This window comes from Tyto alba, unplaced genomic scaffold (genome assembly GCF_018691265.1).
Source record: "Tyto alba isolate M040663 unplaced genomic scaffold, T.alba_DEE_v4.0 Super-Scaffold_2, whole genome shotgun sequence".
Taxonomy (NCBI): Eukaryota; Metazoa; Chordata; class Aves; order Strigiformes; family Tytonidae; genus Tyto; species Tyto alba.
In genome coordinates this window covers 7,630,216-7,654,643 of record NW_024881282.1, presented here as the reverse complement: position 1 = coordinate 7,654,643, position 24,428 = coordinate 7,630,216, and the positions used below count along the sequence as shown (strand labels likewise).

Sequence of the window (24,428 nt, the reverse complement as noted above, 5' to 3'; positions counted from 1 at the left end):
TCTGTGTTGGAAACACTGGTGCTTCCCTGACAGAAATGGGAGCAGCATTTAAATATGTTAAAGTGGGTTACAATAGTGGCACTTCAGGTAGACACTGCCCTGACTTTCAAATTAAACTTCTCTGAATTCTTTGCAATTTCAAGGCCAAGGATCATCAAACTGGACATCACTGAAAGTGAATGACCAGAACAAAGTTAACTATCAAAGTCCAGGAAATCAAGATGAAAAGGAAAGCTTCCCACAGGCGCAGTTAAGACTCCTCCACTGCCTTCTTTGCAACATATGGTGTAGTAAGACATACACACCCTCTTCCTTCCCCCCAAAATTAACTCCCTGGCACCACCTGTTAGGAGTGAGCAGACTGCAAAATTATTGCATTGGGAACAGATAAAAATGGGTGCAATGGTTCTGATATGGTACATTTCTCTCACTCACTTCTGTGCCTATAGGAAAAGAAGACTGTATTTGGCACAAAATTAAAAGTAAGAACTGTAAATCAAGAGTGTGAACAATATTGTATTCCTGTAACTTCCACTGTCCTTTTGAGAGAAGCTAGTTAATAACCTGACCTGGTTATTTTATCACTTGGAGTTATTTGCCTGAACTTTGAATTCCTTTGTTGTCTATTCCACTATCTATATTCTTAAAATTTCCTTTTTTTCTGAGGATCTATTTTCTCCTCTGCCACCCAGATTATAAAGTGTCATTCTAGTATAATACTCTCCTTCCCAAGTTCAAGAACCACATGATTGTAGAAGTCATAATATTATAAGCATGTTTAGAACCATGATTTCATGCTGTGTACTGAAAGATTTCCTAAAAAGAAGCACTTGTAATTCTTCTTCAGACTTCTTTGTTTGTTAACAACAGATCTGCACCCATAAGTCTAGAAATATAATCCTATGAGTCCAAAGCAAAAGTCATGTATTTAGATATGGGCTACAAAACAAATGGAAATGAGAAAAAGGTATTTGAAGTAAGGTGATACACTGGTATGTATACAGAATACCTCATCTGTGCTTGATGGTGGCATCAAAGGGTACTAATCTGACATGTTGAACCAACCCAAGATAACTCAGTTTGCTGGTGCTCCTTCTAATCTTTCTGAAAATGATCACTATCCCACACATCCACTTTTCATTTGAGTAGTTCATACACCACCACAAGAAGATAAAACACTGACTGTGACTAACTTAATGAGCCTGAAGCGCTAAAGAAAGAGGAGGAAAAAAAAAGTTTGAAATTTATGATTTTTATTCTCTTGCTTCTTTCTAACAGGATCTGAAAATCATGAAAGAACCTAAATGTATCAAAGAACATCCTTTGAAAATCATGCTTACAGGCAGGGATGCAATTTGGATACTAGTCCCTAGGCCACTGGCCTACCTTTGCAGGAGGGTGGCTTGCATTTAATTTCCCCTGACTACCAATTCACCTTTATTAATTAGAATTTAACACTTGAAAACAAGAGGTTTTAAGTTTTTAAAGTTAGAATAAAAAGGAAATATGAATTGTTCTTATGTAAAAGATGCAAATTAAAAAAGCTTTTAAACTGATAAACTCTTGATGCTATTTATATCACTAGTGACATCATGACACAGCAATTAGATTATAACCCTTTCACTAATAGAACATATTTTTACCTATTTAAAATGGAAGTGAAGAACAAAACAAGAAACTTTAGTTCAGGAAAGTCTCAAGTAACCAGAGATGTAGACAGGCCATAGTTTGAGGAAAAGGAGAAGGTAGACAAAAAATTTGTGAACGTTTGACTGTAACCTAGTTTGAGTTTATCATATGAAGCAGTAGTTGATCTGTCATTAACCTCTAGCTGAACTACATTTAGGGAGCTTTAGGTCATCTATAACCTATTTCATAAAGTTACTTCATTTTATTTAGTCTAGTCTGTCACATAGGAACTCATAAAATTATACTGTGTTCCCTAGTTTGTGGACTGTACAAATAAAATTTTATTTTTATAGTTTAGCCATTCATGGGAATTAAAAAAGTTACACAAATGATTTAAAAATAGTTACTATCGCTATGATTTTTTATATAACCACTCATTTCCTACTCTATTTAAACAAAACGGATAGTTTTAATATCATCCAGTATTTAAGGATAGCAAGGAAAAGGAATGGGTCAAAATCTGTAAACCGCCTGTAAAATCATCATAATTTATCAAATGATTCAAGAACCAACCTTGTTTACCCAAAGATAATGAGTTTTAAAAACATGCCATCACTTTTTAATTATTTCAGTAAAATAACAAACAACATTGGTTATACACTAATGTCAGGTCAGGCTGTATGTGGAGAAAAATACAGTCCAATCCAACACCTTTGTTAAAAAAATTAGAGTGGGATTGCATTATACAGCCAGAAAAGAAACTTCTCTGGCTAACTGCGCCACCTTTTGATTTAAATTTAAAAGAGAAATTAAATGATTGTCTGGTCCCTAGAAGAAAACACTTATTTAAAGATATTTTTGTAGACTTAAAAATGGGTTCAGGAGGTTACTTTATTTATTTCTTACAAAGACGTGCAGGGCTATATGCTTGAGTATTGCTTTCATGGTTAAAAGACATGTCAGCAGTCTAAATGGAGAAAATATATTCAATCTTGCTGGTTTGTGTTTTTGTAATAACAGTATACACATCAAAATCAATAAAGCCGGGCAAAAGGCAGAGTAGGGGTTTAGTAATCTTAGCACTATTAGCTAAGTATACAATCAACTCTAAAACAAATGCTTCATAATCTGTTAGATTCTCATATGTAAATCTATACTCATACAACCCTGGGAAATAAGAAAGCTTTACTTTTGATTTTTTTCCTAACATTTAAAATGTTGTCGGCTGTAAGCCCTGATTTATAGTCAACGTATTACAATTTGCACTGAAATCTCTAGTCAGACATGAAATTAAATAGCACAGATATTCAAAGGAGTTACAACATGCATTTAAATACATTAACCACATCCTACCTTGCATCCAAACATCAACGATAAAGTGTTGTTGGTGCATGCAACTTTGCAGTGGCAAATCATTGGTGTAAAGCAGTCAGGATTTTTAACAATAGGGCACATTCCTTTAGTGCTGCAGTAGTGGCAGCCTACTGAAGGCTAAAAACAAGTAGCTATTACAGCACATGGAGTGGCAACATATGCTGTTCAACAGCTAGCTTTTCTCTTGCTGGTCAGAAGCAGCCTGCTCGAATCTCTACCTGTGTCCCATTCAGCCATCCCCTTCTTTGTTGAAGAATCAACGATGCAGCATCGATCACAAATCTCAGGATTTCCCTTCCTCTGGGAAATTAGTTTTCACATCGGGGAAAAAAAAAAAAAAAAAAAAAAGAAAAAAAAGAGAGAGAAATGGAAATGAGGGGGACTAGCAGGTGTGGCAGTATTAGCATGTAAAAGGATGTAAACGCCTACTCATAACAATCACATAAGATTGTCATGCTAGCTGAAGTGGGCTGAAATTATTCCATCGGAAGAAAAATACTGCAGCTCCTGATTTGGTAAAAAGCCAGTGAGTTGCTGCAATACATAGTCATTGTGGGGAGAGAAGAGAAAAAAAAAAAAATTACTTATCTAAGAAGCCAGAATCCTCAGCCTTTATCAATATGCATTCCAGTAAGGATTCCCTTCCCAGTGCCTCCCCGAGAGAAAGAATCAAATCAGTTGTAACTCCGGAGGAGCGATGACCTTTGCTTTCCCCAAAAAGATGAATCTCAGTATGAAACAAACTGTACTCAAAGCTGAAAATCCCAGATGCTGGGAGTTTGCAATCAGAGAAATACAAGTAACATTTATCCAATCCTGGCTTGCCACATGGGAGCTTTCTCCAGGCACAAATTTACAAATAGACAGGTTGAAGGATTGCAGGAGACAGTGAATAAAGATATGAATTTACACGGAAAATGCACCAGCATGAAGCTTAAAACGCAACCTTCTTTAAACTCTGCATTTGAGGCAATGTAACAAATGACTCCAGCTAGTACTGTTATCCTATAACCTGCAAACGGCTCACTGTATTCCAGAATAATTAAGGAAGTTTAGGAGCATAACACTGGTTTGGATTCAGTTACAGCTGTCGCTGTTCCTTCAGTTAAAGCAACACCAGCTGAAAATGCATAATAAAGCATTTGGATGAGCAAACCGCTAGCTGTGCTTTTTAAGAGGATTATTTATATCAAAAATTGGATGAATATATCCTCCAGTTTTAGGTTCAGTCATGGCAGACACACAAGTACAAAATGAAAAGGCTACGATATAGAAAGTAAAGTGATGCCTTCAACGATTTCACAGCTGATAGCAAGGTAAACCCAGCAGTTGTTTCACAGTGACTTGACCCTGCTTTTTTGCGATTCACTAAGCTCTGCCCATCAAATTAGAAACTCTTTCTAAAGAAATGAGAGCAGCTTGTCTCCCTGGCAATCATGAGTGAGTTCTTAAAGCACAACTGAGACAATTTTCTGCAATAAACCCAAACTAGAAATTTGTTATACAACAGAATGGAGAAAATGGCCAATGAAGGTCTCTGTGTGCAGCCAGGTCAAGCAATATACAGAGCAAATGGTACAGAATTCTTAAAAACATCTCCCTGAGACTGCAGACCCTAATGTAGGACACCTCTTCTATTAAGATTTTATATTTATGTAAATATATATGCATGCATCTGTATTGCACCTATGAATAGATCTAAATTTTAAGTATAAATTCTTCAGTGTAACTTAACCTTGCTTTGCAAAGTTTGAAAACATAAAAGAACAATTTTCTTAAACAGCTTTAATCCTACTCTTTCTTTTGCACCATATAACAACTGTATTTTTATCTAGTTTTTGTGTGTAGGTAAATTTCAACTTGGTATAATGTTTTCTGACTACTGTTTCTCACTCTATATTTTTGAACTTAAATCTTGCAAGAGCCCAAGCTCAGTAAAATGACAGTAGTTACTAGATTGAAGCGACAGATAGAACTGCTCTACAGTTAGAGTTACAACCTAGTTCCATTTCTGAAGACTTATTTCTTGCAAATAACAGGCTCGTACCACCCCATGCCCTCAATTCATTCAGCTCATACTATTTCCTCACAACCTGGACATGAGCATTACATGTCACGGGAGTTCACTACATGGATGCCAATCAATCAACTATCAATAATCCAAGTTTGTCTGACCTGTTAGTCCAAAGTCACATCAGAGCAGCACTTCTTCCTGACTTGCTGCACTAGTTATCATCTCAAACAGTGACTGAGCCAGTTTAGAAATGTACTATGGTGACAAACAGCAGCTGTAACATTGCTGAATCTTTGATCTGTTTATTCCTCGCTTGACTGTCTCATTATTAAGCTATATATTATACAGATTGTCTTTCAAGTACTGTCTCTCGCATAACCAGCACTGGTGTAAATATAGAAAAGTGTAGTTTCCATGACAATACATTCCATAGTTACAGCCAGCAGCCACTATCATTAAAACATGAATCACAGTGCTACCTTAAGGTGTGAGCACACTACATCACTGGCCTTATAAGCTTTAATTTGGGATGGGGGTGGCAAGACAATATTTTTAGGAGACATTACTACAAAAAGCCAGAAAACTGTGCTATTAAACTGTTTTAGCAGTTTTAATATCCACCCATCTTAGACATTTAAGTGATTGGTAATACACTCAATCTGTCCTAATCATTAGCATTTCTAATATAAGAATACATCACATCTGCACTTTTCACTGTTTTAAACACTATATCCTGATTTAAAACTGGACTCATAATCATACAAGTGTGATTTCCAATTAATATTCACAGGGCCTAATTAGCATCACTTGCATTTAATTCCAAAATCAAATTTCGAAGAAGGGAAGGAAAATCAGCCAGTTAGCCTCTTGGATCTTTTGGATCTGACTGCATTCAGCTGGCTCATGCTCTCAAAAGGGAGGACCTTTCTGTTCATTAAAATTCCCATTTCTTCCCCAGTCCCTGACACTATTGCAAATTTTCAACCAGAACAAGTTTCACCTGTGATTTCATTTCAATGTTACGATGCATCAAACACCAATCACCTGAGTATTGCACAAGGCATGAAATACATCCCTTCACACTTAAACTAATTGTTGCTTTCAAGTGAAAAACAGTTACCTGATACACAGTCATTTGGGAAAAGATCAGAAAAGGAAAATTCATTCCAATGACAGATTGGAATAATAACTCATATATCAATTGGCCAAGACATTTATTTCAATTTAGTGACAATCACATATAGAAAGCTGCCATAAGAAAACATTTACTCAGAGATCCTCCTCTATCTTTTTTTTTTTTTTCCCCAATGGCACTCATCATAGATGCAGAAGTAAATTGCTAATTGCCAAGAAAGACATTTAAATCACAGTCATACTACAGAAGCAAATGAAAATCTATGTCCATATTTTCTCTCTAATCGGACACACAGAAGAACATACATTGTGGGTGTTACTGTATGAAACAGAGAGTCCACAGATCTGCTAAGTTTTGTGAGCCCTCTGCCTTTGGACTTGAGTACACTGATCCAGCCTGCTTGCTCTCAACCACTGTGCTGCCACAATGAAATGTACCTCTTTTGCTGTTAGCAAAAAGGGAGACTCCCAGCAACTTACAGTGTAGTTATTGTCAGAAGTTTCAAGTAAAATGACCGCCCTGGTGAATAAAAATCACACGCTATTGTCTTTGCAAAAGTTACTGTCTCTCCCTCACCTGCTGGATTTGGGAGGAACTAGAACTGTTGCTCCACTTATTTCCATTTGGACTGTTCAGCTGGTAAAATTTCTCAGGTTCTACCAGTCTCGCTGGCAGTTGCCTTCACCCAACCTTTCCAGGTTCTCCAATGATGTCTGCCTTTCAGAGTGTGTGAAAATATATGAATTAAGTTGGAACAACTGAATTGCATTTCTGTAAGTATTATGGCCATGTTTGCATGGTACTTCCTCACCTAATGTGTATATACTTCCTTCTGCATTGGAGCTAATTCAAAGAGCAATATTTAGCCCTGAATCTGACATATCATGTGAGAATCAAGAAGATCAATATAGGTAAAAATAAAAGTTAAGACCTGGAGAGTTATGAAGAATTTTTAGATATTCATCCTTGACTATATTAGTTTATTTAATTGTTTGCGGGGGGTTTTTTGTTTGTTTTGGGTTTGTTTGGTTTTTGTTTTGTTTTGTTTTTTGTTTGTTTGTTTATGTTCTCTGCTTTTTCTATTGAGGAAATTGTTTACATTTAGGTACTATAGTATAGATTTGTGTATTTCCTATTTCCCCTTCCCTATTTTCACTACTCAACTTTTTGTTCCATTACTATACCATTAAAAATTCCTCTAACTCCTTACTGCATCCAATAGATACCAGATCAAGATGATCTCTAGACCCTTGGCCAAGCTATATGCATTGTTAACTTTCTCCTTTTTTCATTGTTAATCTTTTGTTAGAATTCAAAATCACCTTCTCTGTTGCTCTTGTCTGAATTCCCTATTTGCTAATCAAACCTCCTAAAAACTAAACCTGTCTCTGACAGTGATTAAAGAAAAGTTGTCTTCTCAAAGAATCATATTAGATGAAAAAAAAAGGGAAACGGCTTGTTACACCACAGGCAGCATGTACAAAAGGAACCAGAGAATATAAATATAAAACAAACTTGAAAGATCCCCCTTCAGAATAGAAATGACTGTACACAAGTGTGTCACATGTTCCTTAAGAATAAGACAGTCTCAAACTTCTAGTCTAAACCAAAGTTTCCACAGCTGTCCTGTCATTTGGGGTGACTCTACTTGGAGCATTTCAAGGATCTCAACTATGTCTACACTTTACGTGACTGGTCATTTTGGGGAATAGAGATGACAAGCCTTTATTTTGTTGATATTTGTCTGTTGGTGAGTAACAGAAGCCTGGATTTAGTTTGCCTGAAAATCCACCTGCCTTTGGAACAATTATCATAATATCATAGAATAGTTTGGGTTAGAAGGGACCTTTAAAGGCCATCTAGTAAACTCCTCTGCAGTAAGCAGGGGCATCTTCAACTAGATCTGGTTGCTCAAAGCCCTGTCCAACCTGGCCCTGAGTGTTTCCAGGGGTGAGACATCTACAGCTTCTCTGGGCAACCTGTTCAGTGTCTCACCACCCTCATAGTAAAGAATTTCTTCCTGATATTTAATCTAAATCTATCCTTTTTCAGTTTAAAACCATTATGTCTCATCCTATCACTACACACCCTAATAAAGAGTCCCTCCCCAGCTTTCCTGTAGCTCCCTTTATGTACCGAAAGGCCGCTATAAGGTCTCCCTGGAGCCTTCTCTTCTCCAGGCTGAACACCCCCAACTCTCTCAGTCTGTCCTCATAAGGGAGGTGCTCCAGCCTCCTGATCATCTTTGTGGCCTCCTCTGGACCCCTCAAGCAGGTCCATGTATTTCTTATGTTGGGGAGTTTAGCCACTGCACACTGGAGCTCACCAAGGACTAAGAGCTTCAATATTCACCCAGTTTGCTGGGGCACAAGAAGGGTAAACCCACATTGAATTTTGTGTTACTACACTGTTGCTAGCACTAAACTAGCTAGCTCAGTTATGACAATATGCACTGACGTTATTGCATCATACATTTATTTATTATATGCATTAAATAGAGGCGTAAGCCTGGCCACAGTCCTACACATGGTCATCAGTTCTGCACGCACATCCTTCCAGCAGGAAGCACAATAATTGATAGTAATTTTCCAGCAATTTTCCAGTCTCTCCTTGAATCCATGTAAACTTCTACTTCCATAACACACTTTGGTGAAAAGTTACTCAGGCTTTCCACTTCTCCTATGACAATCTCTATTTTTTTTGTTTGTTTTGAATCTTGCTCCTGATCTTTATCAGCTGTCTCAAAATGTTGCAATGGAAGAAACAAGGAACAGTCATCTCCTCCTCATCTTTTCTCTGTTGCTCATGATTTTATAAACGGGTACTGTATCTAATTGATCTCTTTTCCATAATGAAAAGTTGTAGCCTAATTGATCTCAGTCATTGTGACAACAGCTTTTAATTATTTGAAGATGGTCATTGTTATCCCAACTCGTTCTACATAATTGTTTCAACCTTCACTGTAGATCATACACTATAAAATCCTTAATGTCCTTGGTCTTTTCCTCTAAAATCTCTCCATCCCCCTCAAAGTGTGCATCCAAACCATGACATTGCCAAGCAGAATAATTCCTTCCATCTCTCGCTTACAGTAATTCTCTAAATATAGCCCAAGTTTTTTACATTAGCTTTGCAATAACCTCACATTTTTCACCAAGACTCACTCGGGGATTCATTTATACCCAACCCCATCCTTCTCTGCTGCCTGTTGAATCAATACACATTTGGTATTTGTGCAATTAGACTCCACATTTGTATTTTATGCTATTGCTTTCAGGCCATTTATTTATATTGAACTTTACACGTGCCATTCCTCTGACAATTTCCAGGGTGCTCAGGATATGTACTTCAATAAAAAGTACTTGGAAGCAGTTCTTCCTGGGATTTAGACTAGCTGCAGCTCAGCATGTTACATCCCAAAAAAAGAGTTTCAAAAGGGAAGTCCACTTTCAAGAACTGTGTCTCTAGCTACTGAGAAAATACACAGACTGCTTAGACCTCAGTGCCTTTCAATCATATGGAATTCAAATTTTAGTGATCATTAACGGCCCATATAGGTGGGAAGTAAATAGGGACTACACCTGGCTGAAGGAAAATAAAGTGCCTATTTCTTTTAAGAGTCATGTGTTGTAATGGTCTAAATAAAAGTTAGAAGACAGAAGAAATCACAAAATCAAAACCAAATAAAATAGCAAGCAAAAAATCATTATTATTACCTTGACCATTTCTTGAAAGTGTTTCATAAGGGCCTGGCATTGATTTTCAAATGCAGTTCCCATAATTTGCTTTTATTGGAAAGCCATTGTCTATACTACCTTCTCTAGTACCGAGAAATTCACACTGCTGCTGACAGCTCTAGAGAGGAAACACCGGAAACCAGCCTTCATTTCTTGTGTCATATGGTACTACTATTTAGAGAGGAATGATAAGGCTAAAGGAATAGTACTTGATGAAAGCAGAAGTAAAAATAAAACCGATGATGCATCACAATTCACAAGAAGGTCGGGCTTTTTGGCACTTCAGAGATATGAATTTTTCACAACATTACTAGCATTTTGCCAGAAAGTCTGATATCTTGATTGTAAAATGTCATTAAACAAAGCTATAATTTCAGGCAGACATAAATAAATACATACATACATACATACATTACTTCCTCCATATTACTACGGTTAAGATTTACTATGGGTAAGGGTGCAGGGATCCTGGCTCGGTGCTAATCAGACATATATTTCATGTCACAGATGCCAGGCTGTCACCATGTGTGCTAGAAGGAGGAGCACACCTTTGGTTTCCTCTCTGAGGATTTTCTTTTGCTCATAAATTCTCCATGATATATGAATAAGGAAGTGTTGATTAACCAGATGTTTCTTTTTCTTTAACAATTTTTCTGTATAAAAATGTATCCATTTTTCCCATTTCCCATTAAAAATGAGTGTTTTCCAGCAGTTATCAGCAGTCAGGAAGATTTTCACTGATTTTCCTCAGATTTTCTTAATGGGAAACTCTGTGTTAATTTCTGGCAAATGCCACTATTCTCACAGCTTTTAGCACTTAATGGCTTTTCAGCTATGAAATTCTCATTCTATTAAAAAAAAAAAAAAAAACCAAAAAAACCAACACAAACAACAACAAACCCAGAAAAACCCAAACCCTAAACTTCTTTCACTCCAATGTCAGCAGAAAACAAGAAAGAGATGTGATTTTGGTCACAGCAAAATTCTACAGCAAGTTTTCCCACAAAACTCCAACAAAACTGTAGCAGAAACAGCCGCATAACAATATCTGCTTAGGCTTTCTGTTTGCCGGCTTTTCTACCTGCAGTGTGCTCAGAACAGACGTGGATGTTGGCCCTGGACACAGTAGGTACACAGGATCCCTTTACGTGACCCTGACAGTGCAATGTGGGGAACAGAATTTGAAGATGCCTTTGTTACAAGCATCCATCCCACATCTGGGAAACAAGGGAAACCTGTCAAAGCCCATCTTTTTTGTTTTGGAGAGGGGGCTGCCCTTGGCTCAAGACCCCACAGAGATGCCAATCAGCCAAGTTGCTAATAATGGCAAGGGGCCATGAAGAAAAATGCCTCTGAAAGACTTTTTCTCCTTTCCTCTCAGCTGTTCCTGTGTGTCTTGCTCTGTAGTCGGATGATTTTTTCATAGTAGGAAAATAAAAGGTTACCCAGCGAAATTTGTGAGGGTATTGCTTTTGCGTTTTTAATATTGTGGCACAGACAACAGCTTCTCTCTGCCTCCATAGGCTGATGACGAACCTCATGGATTTACAAGTGAGACTGCAAAGCCTTGCAGGTCACAAAAAACAGATGAAGGAGAAGCAAGTTTAGTCATGGGTTGCCTGGGAATCCTATCAGTCCTCATTCATGGGAGCTGTGGGACCAGGCACTCTCATGGCACAGGCGCTCCCGTGATGCTCATAGTCCTCACTCGACCCTCCACTGCAGCATGTTCAGGATAAAGCACAGACCTGAATACAAAGGTCCTGTACTGCTCCTTCCCAGTGATCATTGATCACTGGTCCTTTACAGCACCTTTCTCTTTCTAAAATGCTTTTAAAAGTCAGGGCAGGGATTTTTTCCACCCTGCTGGCACTGCACAAGTGCTCTCTGTCACCGGGGCTGTGTGAGTATCAGCAGGGTCTGTTACTGTTGGCCAAGGTGAAACAGTCCTGTAAATTGAAGTCATTAAGGAAAAGCATGTTGCCTCCAGCTCTGTGTCCGTCAGGAACATCTCCTCCCTCCAACGTTCCACCACTTAGATGGGAGAATGAAAGATCTTTGTAAAATGAACGTTGCACAGAGGAAATGTCTCCTCCAAAGTATTCACGGGAATAATAACATGAAATAAAGCTAAACTTTGCAGAGTTATTGGAATGCCCAGTTTGCAGTCCTCTAAGGATGACATTTTTAATGCCTCAAAGAAGAGAATCTTAGTGGAAAATCAATGCATTTCTGAGGGAAAGGAGCCAACACAGCTTAAACTGCTCCCGGTGGCAGCAGGCCTACGAAAGCCTGCAGAACCCTTCTGAGCTAATCCCTTGGCTCTCTCCGGTGACCAAAGACCACCTCCTCAGCACAGGGTAAAAAGTCTGCTGCTGGGCCCAGCATGGCCTCAGGACCGTCATGCCACAGGGAGCTCCCATGTCATTCAGGAGTGCCTCCACAGAGGTGATGATAATGCAAAGGAACGTGCATGAGATTAGCCTTGGGTTTGGGAACAGGAGTCTCCCTGTCCTCCTGGTAACTAAATTAACACCAGTCAGCCAGGAAAGAAGTGTAAGAGAGCAGAGGCCCAGGGCTGTTTGACTCTTGCCTGGCTGAGAGCTGTTGTGAGTCAGCTAGAGACATGGACGGAGAGGACCATAATTCTCAGGATAGCAGCATCCTTGGTGCTGCCCCGTCCAGGTATGGGAATGAGCAGCTTTGTGGTGGTGGTAGCTTACCTGGGGAGAGCTGCCCTCCTGCTTCTGCTCAGTCTGCAGTGCAGCTGACTTGTCTGGAGCAAGCTTCCAGGAAAAACAAAAAAAGCAGGCTGGGCAAAGTCTGCTTACAGGCTGTGCTGCAGCAGGAGCATCCATCTTAGATCCAGTGGAGGAGGAGAGCTTGGACAGGCTCCCTTTTTAAAGCAACAGTGCTCCTACTGAGCATGGCGAGGAAGAGTAGTGCTACGCCAGGACAGTGGTTGTGCCGGATATGTGCAAAGCACTTTATAGGCATTAGCTAATTGATCTTCGCAAAACCCCTTTGAGCTAGGCAATTAAACATCATCCATCCAGTTTTACAGGTGCAGAAACACAGCTGGGCTAATGTAACCTTGAGCAGAATTAGCCCATGGTTTTAGGGTGCCTGAACCAAAAGGCTTTTGGTCTGTTTTTGTGGGTGCAGAACATCTGTAGGTCTGACTGACTTTGACAGCCTAGAGCATCTGAAACTCTGATTGTAACTAAGAGTGCTTGTCTGGTTTTAAAAGCCAACGCCAGCGGTATTTCAAGTTGAAAATCCCAAAAAGGAGTCATGATAAATCACTAAGATTTTAGGATAATGCTGGCATTTGTGTCTAAAGATATCTAAGGAGAAAAGTCTTGAGTCAGGTTTAACTAGATTTTGTCTCTCTGCTTCCTCTTTATGCATTTAGACAGGCCCCTTCCCTGTGGCCTCCCCATGGATTCTTATGCACCTGTTGGCATAGAGTTGAGGTCTGAGAAAAAAAAAAAAATTTCTTGTGCAGGAACCACTTGGTCTACATGAATGGAAGGACTACAAGATGGGACACCTTGGTTGGATCCACCACCACACTACAAAAGCTGCCATTAGGGAAATAGGACAGTTGTCTTGAGAGTGGCATTTACCCTTTCATGGCCACTGGCCACACTATCTCTGCATTGGCCTTACAAAGTGGAGAAAATAGGCAACACAGGTAGGAAACAGGGACATGGGACACGTGGGACATGCTGCATGGCTGGGAGCTGACATTAACAGAGTAGTATGTGAGGTTTGTTTAGTTTAGTCTTTATTACCCTCAGGGCATATTTTTGTTATATGGCAGCCTCTTAATAAACAACACTTTTATCTCTAAGTGTGCTTGACCAAATAGCTATAAAAGAGACTTCAGAGGCTGCCTCTCTCCTGACTTGCTAATGTTGTAACAATAGTCTACCAAGGCCCAGATTTTTAATGCTAGGTAGATGCAGTCTGGTATCTCATGGGATTTTCACGTGTAGGCTGAACAAGTTTGGAATTAAAATTAAAAAACAGGGCGAGTAAAAACACCCACTAGTGCTTACTTGTGATTGTAGGTACATAAATAGCTTTAAAAATATCATGTTTATCTCATGTAGCGCCCCAAACTGGAGAATTAACTTCCTTTAGAGCTATAAGACAACAGCTGAAGCTCCTGTTGTCCTTCAAACTATGCTTCAAGGTACATCCAGGTATTCATGCAGCCTTTTTCTCCTCCAAACCTTCCAGATGTGTGAGAGCTACAAGCTGAGTATTCTCCAAAGGGACAGGTCTGAAGTAATTCAAAGTCCTTCATTAGGCACTCTGTCAATGTTGTAAACATCGCTATTTAATTGATGTACTGTTTTTATTATACGTGCCCTAAGGGAGTGTGCTGACCAGAGCCTCTTGTAAATTGAATAAATAAACAAATAAATAAGCAAGCACTGTCGCCTTGACTGGCTCACTGTGTGACAGAAAAGTCTGTGTTGTTTAATATGGTTTCTACACAAAAATCTTGCTGGCTGGAATGGTTTGTTTGATCTTCATTAACCCTAGCAAGCTCTTGCAGCTTCAGCAAAGACAGAGGATTCCACTCTTTTGTGGATTTCTATAGTCACTGTTTATTAAATATGTCAATTTAAAAGCTTCCTATAAAGTGAAAACTGCCTATTTCTTTCCTTTATCTGGAAATGGGTGAAGAATTTTGCCTTTTTCTGTTAAAAGGGGTGAAGTTGTACCCTTCTTCTCCCACTCCTTCCCTTTCCTCCGTTGTCCATTTACCCCACTTCACAGCTCTGCAAAGCCATGATTTCTCATCTACTTCTTACTTGCATATTGTCTGGACCAAAATACTTCTCAAATGTGTCTTTTAACAAAACTTCAGAAAATATAGCCGTACCAGTCAGAGTCAAGACTACAGTTCAAACAAAACTGTGCCAGTTGGGGAGATAAACTAGACAAGCCCAAGTACAGAAAGCAACATAGACATGGGAACCATCACCCAGTGAGGGCTGACCACCCAAATCCTCGCACTGCAGCTTGAGTGTGTTTTGCAGCCTATGCTCATCTCTGGGCTGCCTCAGCAAAATCACTATCGGTGCTGTCTGGCTTGTACACATCTACAAGAACTGCAGCCACATACTGACTGCAGTCAGACCCTCATGCTCATGAATGTTATACATGTGAACAATTTTACAGCTGTGAGTCATCATCTTGCCTACATTCATATGTTCCTTTCCACTCTGGAAGGAAAGTGCTTTCATTCACAAGAAGAAAAAATATGTTTCAAGCAGTATCATGATACAATCACATCCTTTTATAGTGTTTAGCTCCTTGTTATGAAATTTGATTCCTCTGAGGCATGACTATAGCTTAGAGTGTGGAAAAGCGAGTTAAGATGGAAAACTGGTTGTGCTTGCTATGCCTCCATGAATTCCCAAATCATTTCGCCTAACTGTAGACTTTACTCACAGAGCTGCTTCAAATTTGCAGGACAGTTATCCTAGATTGTCTTTACGCTTGAGTGCAATAGATATGTCTTGTCAGATGATCTTCAGTATACAGTTTAGGAGTCTCGAGAAATTAAGATGGACTGAACTAGAGACTGAACAGAGTCTACTTGTGTGCCCCTGTGTCCCAGAGCTCCATACCCTTTTCCCCTTAACCATATTGAAAAATTGGTTTGAGTCAGTGGAGGTATCATAGGCAGGCTTTTCTGTAAGTGAAACAAAAAGAAAACAATGATGTACCCTATTTCTCCCAAATAAGTGAGGCCTCTGTTGCCCTTGGCATAGGTATTGGCCAAACCAAATTGAGATAAATTCAAAATCGGGAAGTGTCAGAGAAGGGGTGTTTCTCAGGGGACACCTGCAGAATCCTTAAATCTGGACATATTCCTAAAATTGTTTCACAATAGGAAAATCAGATGGGATATCTACATCTCAACCATGAGAAACTGGTAATGTTTGACCTTAACAAACGATTAGCTGTTAAATGACTTTCAAGGAGACTTTCCTAGGATAATCTACTTAGCCTTTAGCACCCATTTATCACTTCATAGTGGAGAGTAGGGTCAATTCTAAAGAACAATATTACTTAAAGTCTCAACTAGATTTTTTTTTCAGTTAAGTAAATTATTCCTTTATGGGAATATTGAGACAATTTTATGTTCTCTTTTCTTCTTTCTAATGTATTGTTATGGCATAAGTGACTGTGAAAGTCATTTAATGAATGATTGTAAATGAAACAATCTACAGTTTAGAAAGGATTCACCAAAAGAACTGATGGACTTGTGGTCACCAAGAAGGTTCTTAAGATGTTTCTGAATTTTAGTTGTGATGATGACCACATTGCTGCTACCAGGTATTGACCTAGACACTGGTTCTAGGAAGAAATTAAAGAATCCAGATTAAGTATTAAATAATTAAATCAAGGTGAGACTTGGTGTCTGAACAATGGAAAAAGATTATGGTTAAGTTTATGATTCCTAGACATACTCTAGATCCTTCCAGAAAAATATATGTCCAAGTGCATCCACCTCAGGCTGAGAAATGCATCATACCTCATACTGAAACTATTCAGGGCTCTTCCCCTAGAACTCAGGCAGGCCACATCCACACTACACAGCACTTGATCTGGGGTTTTTCATGACACTGGAGATCTGTGTTGCATTCCTGTGACCTCTGTGTCTGAGGATACAAAACATTCTGGGACTGTGCTGGAGGACTGTACTTTCCAGACTGTGCACTTTCTTCTCCAGCACTTCTAGGGTGGTGTCCCATCAGGGACCTGCCCCAACATGCTTGGTTGGCTTCAAAAGCTGGCCAAAGAGTGAATTAACATTTATGCAATGTGTACAGAGGACCAGGATTTTTATCCACTAACAGTGGATTTTTATCAAAATGTGTCCTCGTAATAAGCAGGAATCATATTCAGGTCCTAGGGAGCCAGCTGAGAGGTGTCACCCAGGATCTGTAGATTTGGGTAATGGTGTTTCTCACCAATCCATTGCTCAAAAGGACATGGCTCTACTCTTGCTCTGGGACATTCAAACACCAAACACCATCTTTGGCACTGTTGCTGATCACCTGTCTGTAGTTTGTCAGAGAGTTGTGACTGCTTTAACCTTTTAAGTCTGAAAACACTCAATGTTAAGATCGATTGCCAAATTACTGTAATTTAACAATTGATTTTGCCTCAAATTAATTGTGGTAACAGTCCACATGTTTACTCTTAATCTATGGCAAACTCTTCTTTCACTGGATATGAAGTTAAATTGCATTACCTCATATTTACCACAGGAAAGAGCACAGGCACAGTCAATCACATGCTCAACAGACACATGACATAATGTTAATCTGTGATAACTTGACCGTAAGTTCAAATCCTTATATATATGTAGATGAATGTGCAGAACTGTAGACTCTAGGTTTAGCTGTTATTACCTCTACTTCTGTTTCAATGTTATCATTTTATAGATTTTTTTCCCTCTGATAAATATCTCTTTTAGGTTATTTCTGCCACTCCCTAACATATTAATTTCCTACATTTCTCAAAGGTGAATGTCATTGTATATCTAGACTATATTTCTACTCTCAATCAGGTTATTTCTGTCTGTCTGTTATTCAGTGATTGCTATGAATGTGTTTTGTAGTACACAGTATAAGAGACGATAATACCTCCCCAAAGGCCTAGCAATCAAAGTTAGACCAATTAAAATTGTTACGTAAATTGTTCTGGAGAGGTGAAAAATAGATATATCTATATTTATATATATAACTTAAAAATTAAATAATTCATCTGTAGGTATTATGAAAATTACAGTGTTTAAAGCAACAGATTAATTCAGCTGTGAATACATATAGCGGCTTGTTTTACTCTGGATGATTAACAGAAATGTTGGAATTCTGTTCTTTTAATATGAAACCACTTTTCTGAATAAGATCAACTGCCAGACAGAACCAATAATTGTATCTATTTTACTAAGGATATGTGACAGTGGTGTCTGTTTTAGACTATTGCATTTTCAGCCATATGAAGGAGCTAAGGTTTTAAAAATTTCCTGGATGAGTACTTAGGCAGCTCTTTACCTGGAAATTATGATTGTTTCTGGTGTCAATGTGTCTTACAAGTTATTTTATAGTTGTAGCAGAGAGTTAATAAAGAAATTGTTGAACTATTAATATACGATTTATATGATTGCATATGTACCTCACAAGAAGATGCTTTTATACTCTTTTAAGAATATTGCTAGTGATAAAACCAATATATGTCTTCAGTTTTACTCCCTGTTCTGCATCTTTATGTATAACAACAGATTTAAACAATTTAGCACATGAGAATAAATGTCAGCAAAAAGCATGTATGCAGCCCCTCAGTTTAAGGATGCTCACATGGTCAAATTCTCCATCAGTGTACCAGGAACAAACTAGCTACTCTTGGCTTTAAGGGAAATTACCTGTGTTAATATTCTGCATATCAATGCCGAACTGAAAGTACTGTCTAGCTTTAAAGGGTGTTATTCTGTAAACTGGAGTTGTCAGGCTGAGCCAGGCATGTGCTGGAAAGCAGACAAGAGTCAGAAGGTGGGAAACTGCCTTAAAACCAGCAGAATCGCAAAACCACAGCTGAATCTCCCTCTAACATCCACATGGGATTTCTGGCTACTGGTAAAAGTGACTTTCTTAGGATGAACTGGTTACCCCTAAGATTCCCCACCACTTCATGTCCCATATTTGGGTAATAATCTGGAAGGGCTTAATGCCAGTAAACCTGAGCTACCTTTAAATTAAGAGAACTATTTGCAGGGCTTCTGTAACTGCAGGTGACGTTGCAGCCACGTGAATGTAGGTTGACATCCTGAGGCTCTGTCAACTGTTCTTCCCTGCCACCTGTACCCTTCCCTCCACGTCCCAGGCAGTTTGCTCTTCCATCCCTGCTGGCACATCCCATCTCTGCCAGAATATCATGAAGCTTGTGTCACATCTTGGCATCAGAACATAAAGAGGAGAAGCTGAACAGGATTCAGTAGCTGTGGGAGAATTATATCTACTACCGTGTTTGCTGATCCATTATGAATATCACAGCCAGAAACACCCATCTGGAGTCTCCTATCAACTGCTCTTGGGCAGACTTTGATGCAGTGATACCAAACAGTTGAAACTTGACCTACAGAGGAGTTTAAGCAGTAGTGGAAACTCTACTCATAATCTGTTCCTCTTATTTGAGACATCAGGGTGCACATGGGTCATATTTTAAAGTATTTCTCTGCAATTATGTAGGTTAGAAACATCCTACAACCAAAGGAGGGTTAATTTTAATTTCCACTACTCTTTTCTAAAGAAAGATAAACTGAAAAATATTTCAAAACTAAGAAACATAGTTCTTATGAACAGACTGTTCCAGATATTAGATGTTTCTGTAGAGGTTTCTTACAGCTATCTTGCACAATGGAATATATTGCCATTTCTCTGTTCAGACACATTTCTCATACCATGAGAAAATCTGACAGTTCTAAAAATGTTTCTTTTTTTTTGCAGGAAGGAAGACAGAAGACCAGGGTGTTTTTACTAAGAACAAGGAATGTTCTATGCCATGCATTATTTAATGCGAAGAAATTTATATCATGGGATAATTTATGTTGGAAGGGACCTCGGGCGATCTCTGGTTCAAACTCCCGCTCAAAGCAGGATCAGCTACGGAGTCAGATGAGGGTACTCAGGGGTTTACCTAGATAAACCTTGAAAAATACCAAGGATGGAGACTGCGCAGCCTCTCTGGGAAACCTGGCCCACTGCTTGTCTGTTCCAGTGGTGAAAGTTTCTTCTTATATCAATTCTGAACCTCTCTCATTTCAATATATGCCAATTACCTCTTGTTCTTCCACCATGTGCCACTGTGAAAAGCCTGATTCCATCTCCTCAAGGAACAGCTTGTAATCATTTGGGTCTGTGGTCAGGTGTCCCTTGAAGCCATCCGTTCAAAGTCTAAACAAGCTTGGATCTTTCAGTCTTTCCTTAAAGGGAAAGTGCTCCATCTCTGACTATCTTGGTAGACATCTGCTAAACTTGCTTGAATTTGTCAACATCTTCCCTGTGTTGGAAGGTGCATTGTGGTCCAACAAACTTTGAGAACAGAGAGATAATCACTTCCCTGAATATTTTGGCTCTACTCCTGTTCATACATTTTGAATTTTGTTACGTTTCTGTTGGCCTTAGTCTCCAGATTGTCCAGGTCCCTGTGGATGGCAGCCCTAACCTTGAGCATGCTAAGTTCTCCTCTCACTGTGGTGTCTGCTGATTGATGGGCATGTGCTCCTCATCTCCAGGTCATTGATAAAGATCAGCTGATAAAGAGGACAGGTTTCAGGATGAAATCCTGTGAGACTACACTTGTCACCAGTCTCAATGTAGAGAGTGACCCACTAACCACTACCCTCTAAGTCTGATCATTCAACCAGTTTGTTGTTCATCTAGTTGTCCAGTCATCCAAACAATAACATCCCAACCTGGATAGAAGAGGAGGCACATCAAAATTCTTGCTAGAGTCAAAGTAAATTATGTCCGTATTTACTCCTCACTCACATATCTATTAATTTTATCATAGATTTATGGCAATCATGGACATGTCTAATGTAATGAAAACAGTCCTATGGATACCACTGCATTTTAACAACAGTTTTGATGACCTAGAAGAAGCTGGATTAAGAAGAGAATGGAATTCAGGATGAATTTATAGAGATCAGAAAGATCATCGAAAGTGGCCATGATCACATGTTCTCCTTAAACAAACTCCTACTGTTATTGCACCATAAAGCTCTCCCAGGGAGAGAAAAGATGAAAGGAGAAAAGAAAAGAAAAACAAGAAAACCAACTGACTGGGGCATGGTGAAGGCACAAGTGAGAAATTTAAAAAGGTATAAGTGCCACAAAATCAGAAATATGTTGGTAGGGCACCAGAGGGGCAACTTGAGCAGAGCACCTGCAATATCACCCTGCTCCCTGGATGTACCCAGTAAGACAGAAGACATCACTCCCTGGTGCTCTGCCTACAGGGGAGAGGATGAGGGAAAGAAAACAGGGTTTACCCTCCATAGAATCTTCCAGCCAATGTGTATGCCCAAGGCTAGGGGAAGTTGGTGAATATGTTCAATGTGTGCTTGGGTCCCTGATGAGGAGAGACTTCACATCCAGCGACAAGATATGGGGCAAAGGAGGCATTGGACCATAATGTCCCAGTGCTCAGTAGGGCTGTTAAACTTTTTAAAACTAAAAAACCTAAAATTTACAACTTTTAAAAATCAGATTTGTTAAAATATTTAAATTAATATATTTTTCATTTTTTAAATAAAAGCATTAAAATTCAGACTCATAACAACTTATGCTAAGCCTAGACTTACTAAAATTACTACAACCAATTAAAGAAATAACAAAGTGTATTGCACCAGTGATTCATCTCCAGATTTTAAGGAGTGTTACCTTTTCCCATAATGACATAGCTGAAATGGATAAATTGCTTCCTTTTATGATAGCTCAAACTTCATAAATATGTCACATTACCCTGTATTGTAGTTTTTACAAAAGACTGAATGAAAATATTTATGTTTTCTAAAGCCCAGTACTTTCTGCTTTTGTTGTGTAAATGAACATTTGCCTTCATTTCTTTTAGTTTTTATTTATTATCAGATGCAACGGGAATATTTTCCTTCTGTGAATTAATCCATTGAAATCTGAGAAAATTATTCAGAAATGAATTAGTAGTCATGCTGTTCTCCTCTTCCAATTTATAAATAAATGCCAGATAGGAGAATATGACATCTACAATAACTAAAATTTAAAGAACTCATGGCCTGTTTTTTAAAGTACCTAAAAATGTAAGGCTTTGAAAACTATCTACCAACACTAGGCTCCTAATTCTGATTTAGTTCAGATACATTTATGTTATTGAGAATGAAGGGCCTGTCTGCTTATTGGTTTTGAAAATCCCACTGATTACCTATTTCCTCTGTTGGACACCAACAAATCAGATTTTCAATCCACCATCTCTCTAATTAACTCAGCAACCAGTTAAATTCAAGTGCAATGCAAAAATAAAAAAAAATAAGACAGAGAAAATATCTACAAGTGATATAATTTATTCAATGAATGTGTAGGCATCACACTTCTCAATGCATCCTTCTCACTAAGAAATAAGGAGAATCAAATTTTGTGTAAAAACTGTATCTATCTGCACATCACCACATTTAAGTCATTGGACCAGTCATTGAGAAAGATTCCTTAGGACATAAAATGCAAACAAAATGAAAAATCACAGTTTAACTGAAGATTTCTTGCTTCTGATTTAATTCATGATTATAACCACTGATTTAATACACTTTAAATTTAAATCAATCTATTTTGCCTTGGGTTCCTTTTTTGTCTATTTCACATTAATAAAATGGGTCATATTAGGATAAGTTTCTTCTATTAGCCAGTGTGCTTCATTAGGAAGGTTGATGCCTCTTACAGCTAAAGCGGATTTTGCTCTTCATGGTCCTTTGCTGATTCTTCCTTCTATAATCAACCAGAAAAACAAGCTTTTTGTGATGTGGGCCTTTGTCCACTAGATGCTGCACTAAGCCCACCTACTTATTTCATACTGCCGCCCTGTCTCAGACAGAGATCTGTGATTCTCCGAATAATTCCTCCAGGTATCCAAGCTACCCTGGCAAGATGTGGGGTGCATGAGCCTACGGAGACATGGTGCCTCCATTCAATCTCTCAGCTTGGTTTCATCTTTGGTCTTGGACTGAGTGCTGGTGAAAAACCTTTGTTGTGACTCGCCAAAGTAATACACAGGTTAGTGATTATCAGGTAAACGCTTATATACTCAAAAATACTCTGTCGTACTGAATGAGGCTTTTCTCCTTTCTCCAGATTTTTTCCTCTTGACAGAGGGAATGTACATCTCCTGGGTTTTGGAGCATGCTCTAGTATCAAAGATGTGCAATAAGGAGGAGTTGCAGACTTTGTTGTCTGCTCCTGGGGTTCAAGACTGACAGGGTGAAGCCCAAATCCAGCAGAGTATTTGGCACTCACTTGCAGAGGGGAGACCCTATGCTCTGCAGGAATGAGAAACTTCAGATATGTTTCTCTCCTCAGAATTTTCTACTGCAGAGCTCAAACAGGAAAAGAAATCCAGTTTTGACTTTCTACCATCTAATTCTTCCCACTCAAAAAAAAACAGCCAGCCCAAACAGCTATTCCAGGAGAAGATGACATTGGGGTGGAAGAGATGGCAAAGAAACACCCATGTGCTGTCATCAAAACCACCTATGTTACGGGCAAAAGGAAGCCTCTGCAAGGATCTCTGCAGCTTTTCAGTGTGTTCAGGGTTAGGGAGCCATGGAGGTGGTTTTGACAATTCAGTTTTACACTCAGTGCCTTAAAACCTACTATAGGTTTAATCTCACTCAAACGTCTTTTAAACCATTTACCCAGGAGGCATTTTATTAATTCAAACACATATTTCCAAAGTGATATAGAATAAATAGTTCTTTCCTCAGACTTTTACTGTGTAGAACTTTTTCTTTGTACAACTGCCGTAGGAGCCCATGCACCCTTGTACCTCCCATATTGCTTTCTCAAACCCCTGAAGAGATATGTTCCCTCTTCAGCTACATTTCAACCTATGTGGTTTTAGTATGATCAAGAACCAGTGCTTGAAATCCAGCCTTCCCCTTCCCAAACACACTTTGCTTTATTTCGCATCTAGTTATTTCATTCAAATTCACAACCAACGAATGAATAGAGAATAAGCTCATTTCTCAAACTGTGCTTGCCTTCTTGAAGGAGAATGGGAGCAAAGGTGGGTGAAGGCGTTTGACTGTAGTCCACTGTGACACAGGACCAAGATAATATTCACAAACTGCAAGATGGTCTCTGCTCTTTGTGAAGGCCAAGAACTCCTACCTACCATCAAGTTTCTTATGTGACATTTAGCTTCTGATTTGGGAAAGAAAAATAAAAGCTAGAACATGACCTGAGAAACCTCTGAAAGCTGCTCCTTCCCCAGCTACTTGTCCCTGGCATCTGAATGGGGAAACAGTCAGCACCCGCTGCTTCTCTACTGTGAAATAACTTAATTCCTCTGCTCATTTGCTCATCCCAGGCTGTGATTTTATTAGGTTCTAAATATGTTCTCACACAGCTTTATTTAAAAAAAAAAAAAAAAAAATATTTCTTCTCCTTGAGAGAAAATTTGAGTTCTAGCTGAGGACAGCTTAGACCAGGCCCCCAACATTGTGTCAGCAGTATTGGTCCTCAAACTCATCCCCTGTGCTGGAGCACACCACACACAGACTCAGCTTTCTACTGAAGCATCAAACTGCTGAACTGCAATGCGATGTGCTTTGTATTTTATACTGAAAAACCTATAAAAAAGATGAAGTTGTTCTAGGTCCACAGAGAAGATACATCAGATCCAGGAGATAGCGGGGTGCACAGTGTGCATATGACATACCTGCTCTTAAAGAGTCAGGCACTATACATCACCAAGCCTG

General features: G+C 38.9%; 1 protein-coding gene across 14 annotated transcripts in view; it reads right to left on the bottom strand.

Moving 5' to 3' along the window:
- Window positions 1-24,428, bottom strand: part of DLG2 (discs large MAGUK scaffold protein 2) — a 1,033,591-nt gene that overhangs the window by 654,447 nt on the left and 354,716 nt on the right. The window contains exon 1 of one of the 14 annotated variants that reach the window (XM_042793322.1): window positions 3,222-3,292. The exons of 10 other annotated variants lie outside the window; for them this stretch is intronic. Coding sequence is in view for 3 of the 4 variants with exons in the window: in XM_042793314.1 (XP_042649248.1) it covers window positions 2,983-3,084 (102 nt within the window). In the remaining variant the exon portion in view is untranslated. Of the gene's footprint in view, window positions 1-2,982; window positions 3,293-24,428 lie in introns of those variants that run through there. 3 more of the 14 variants (XM_042793314.1, XM_042793318.1, XM_042793321.1) reach the window with 3 other exon arrangements.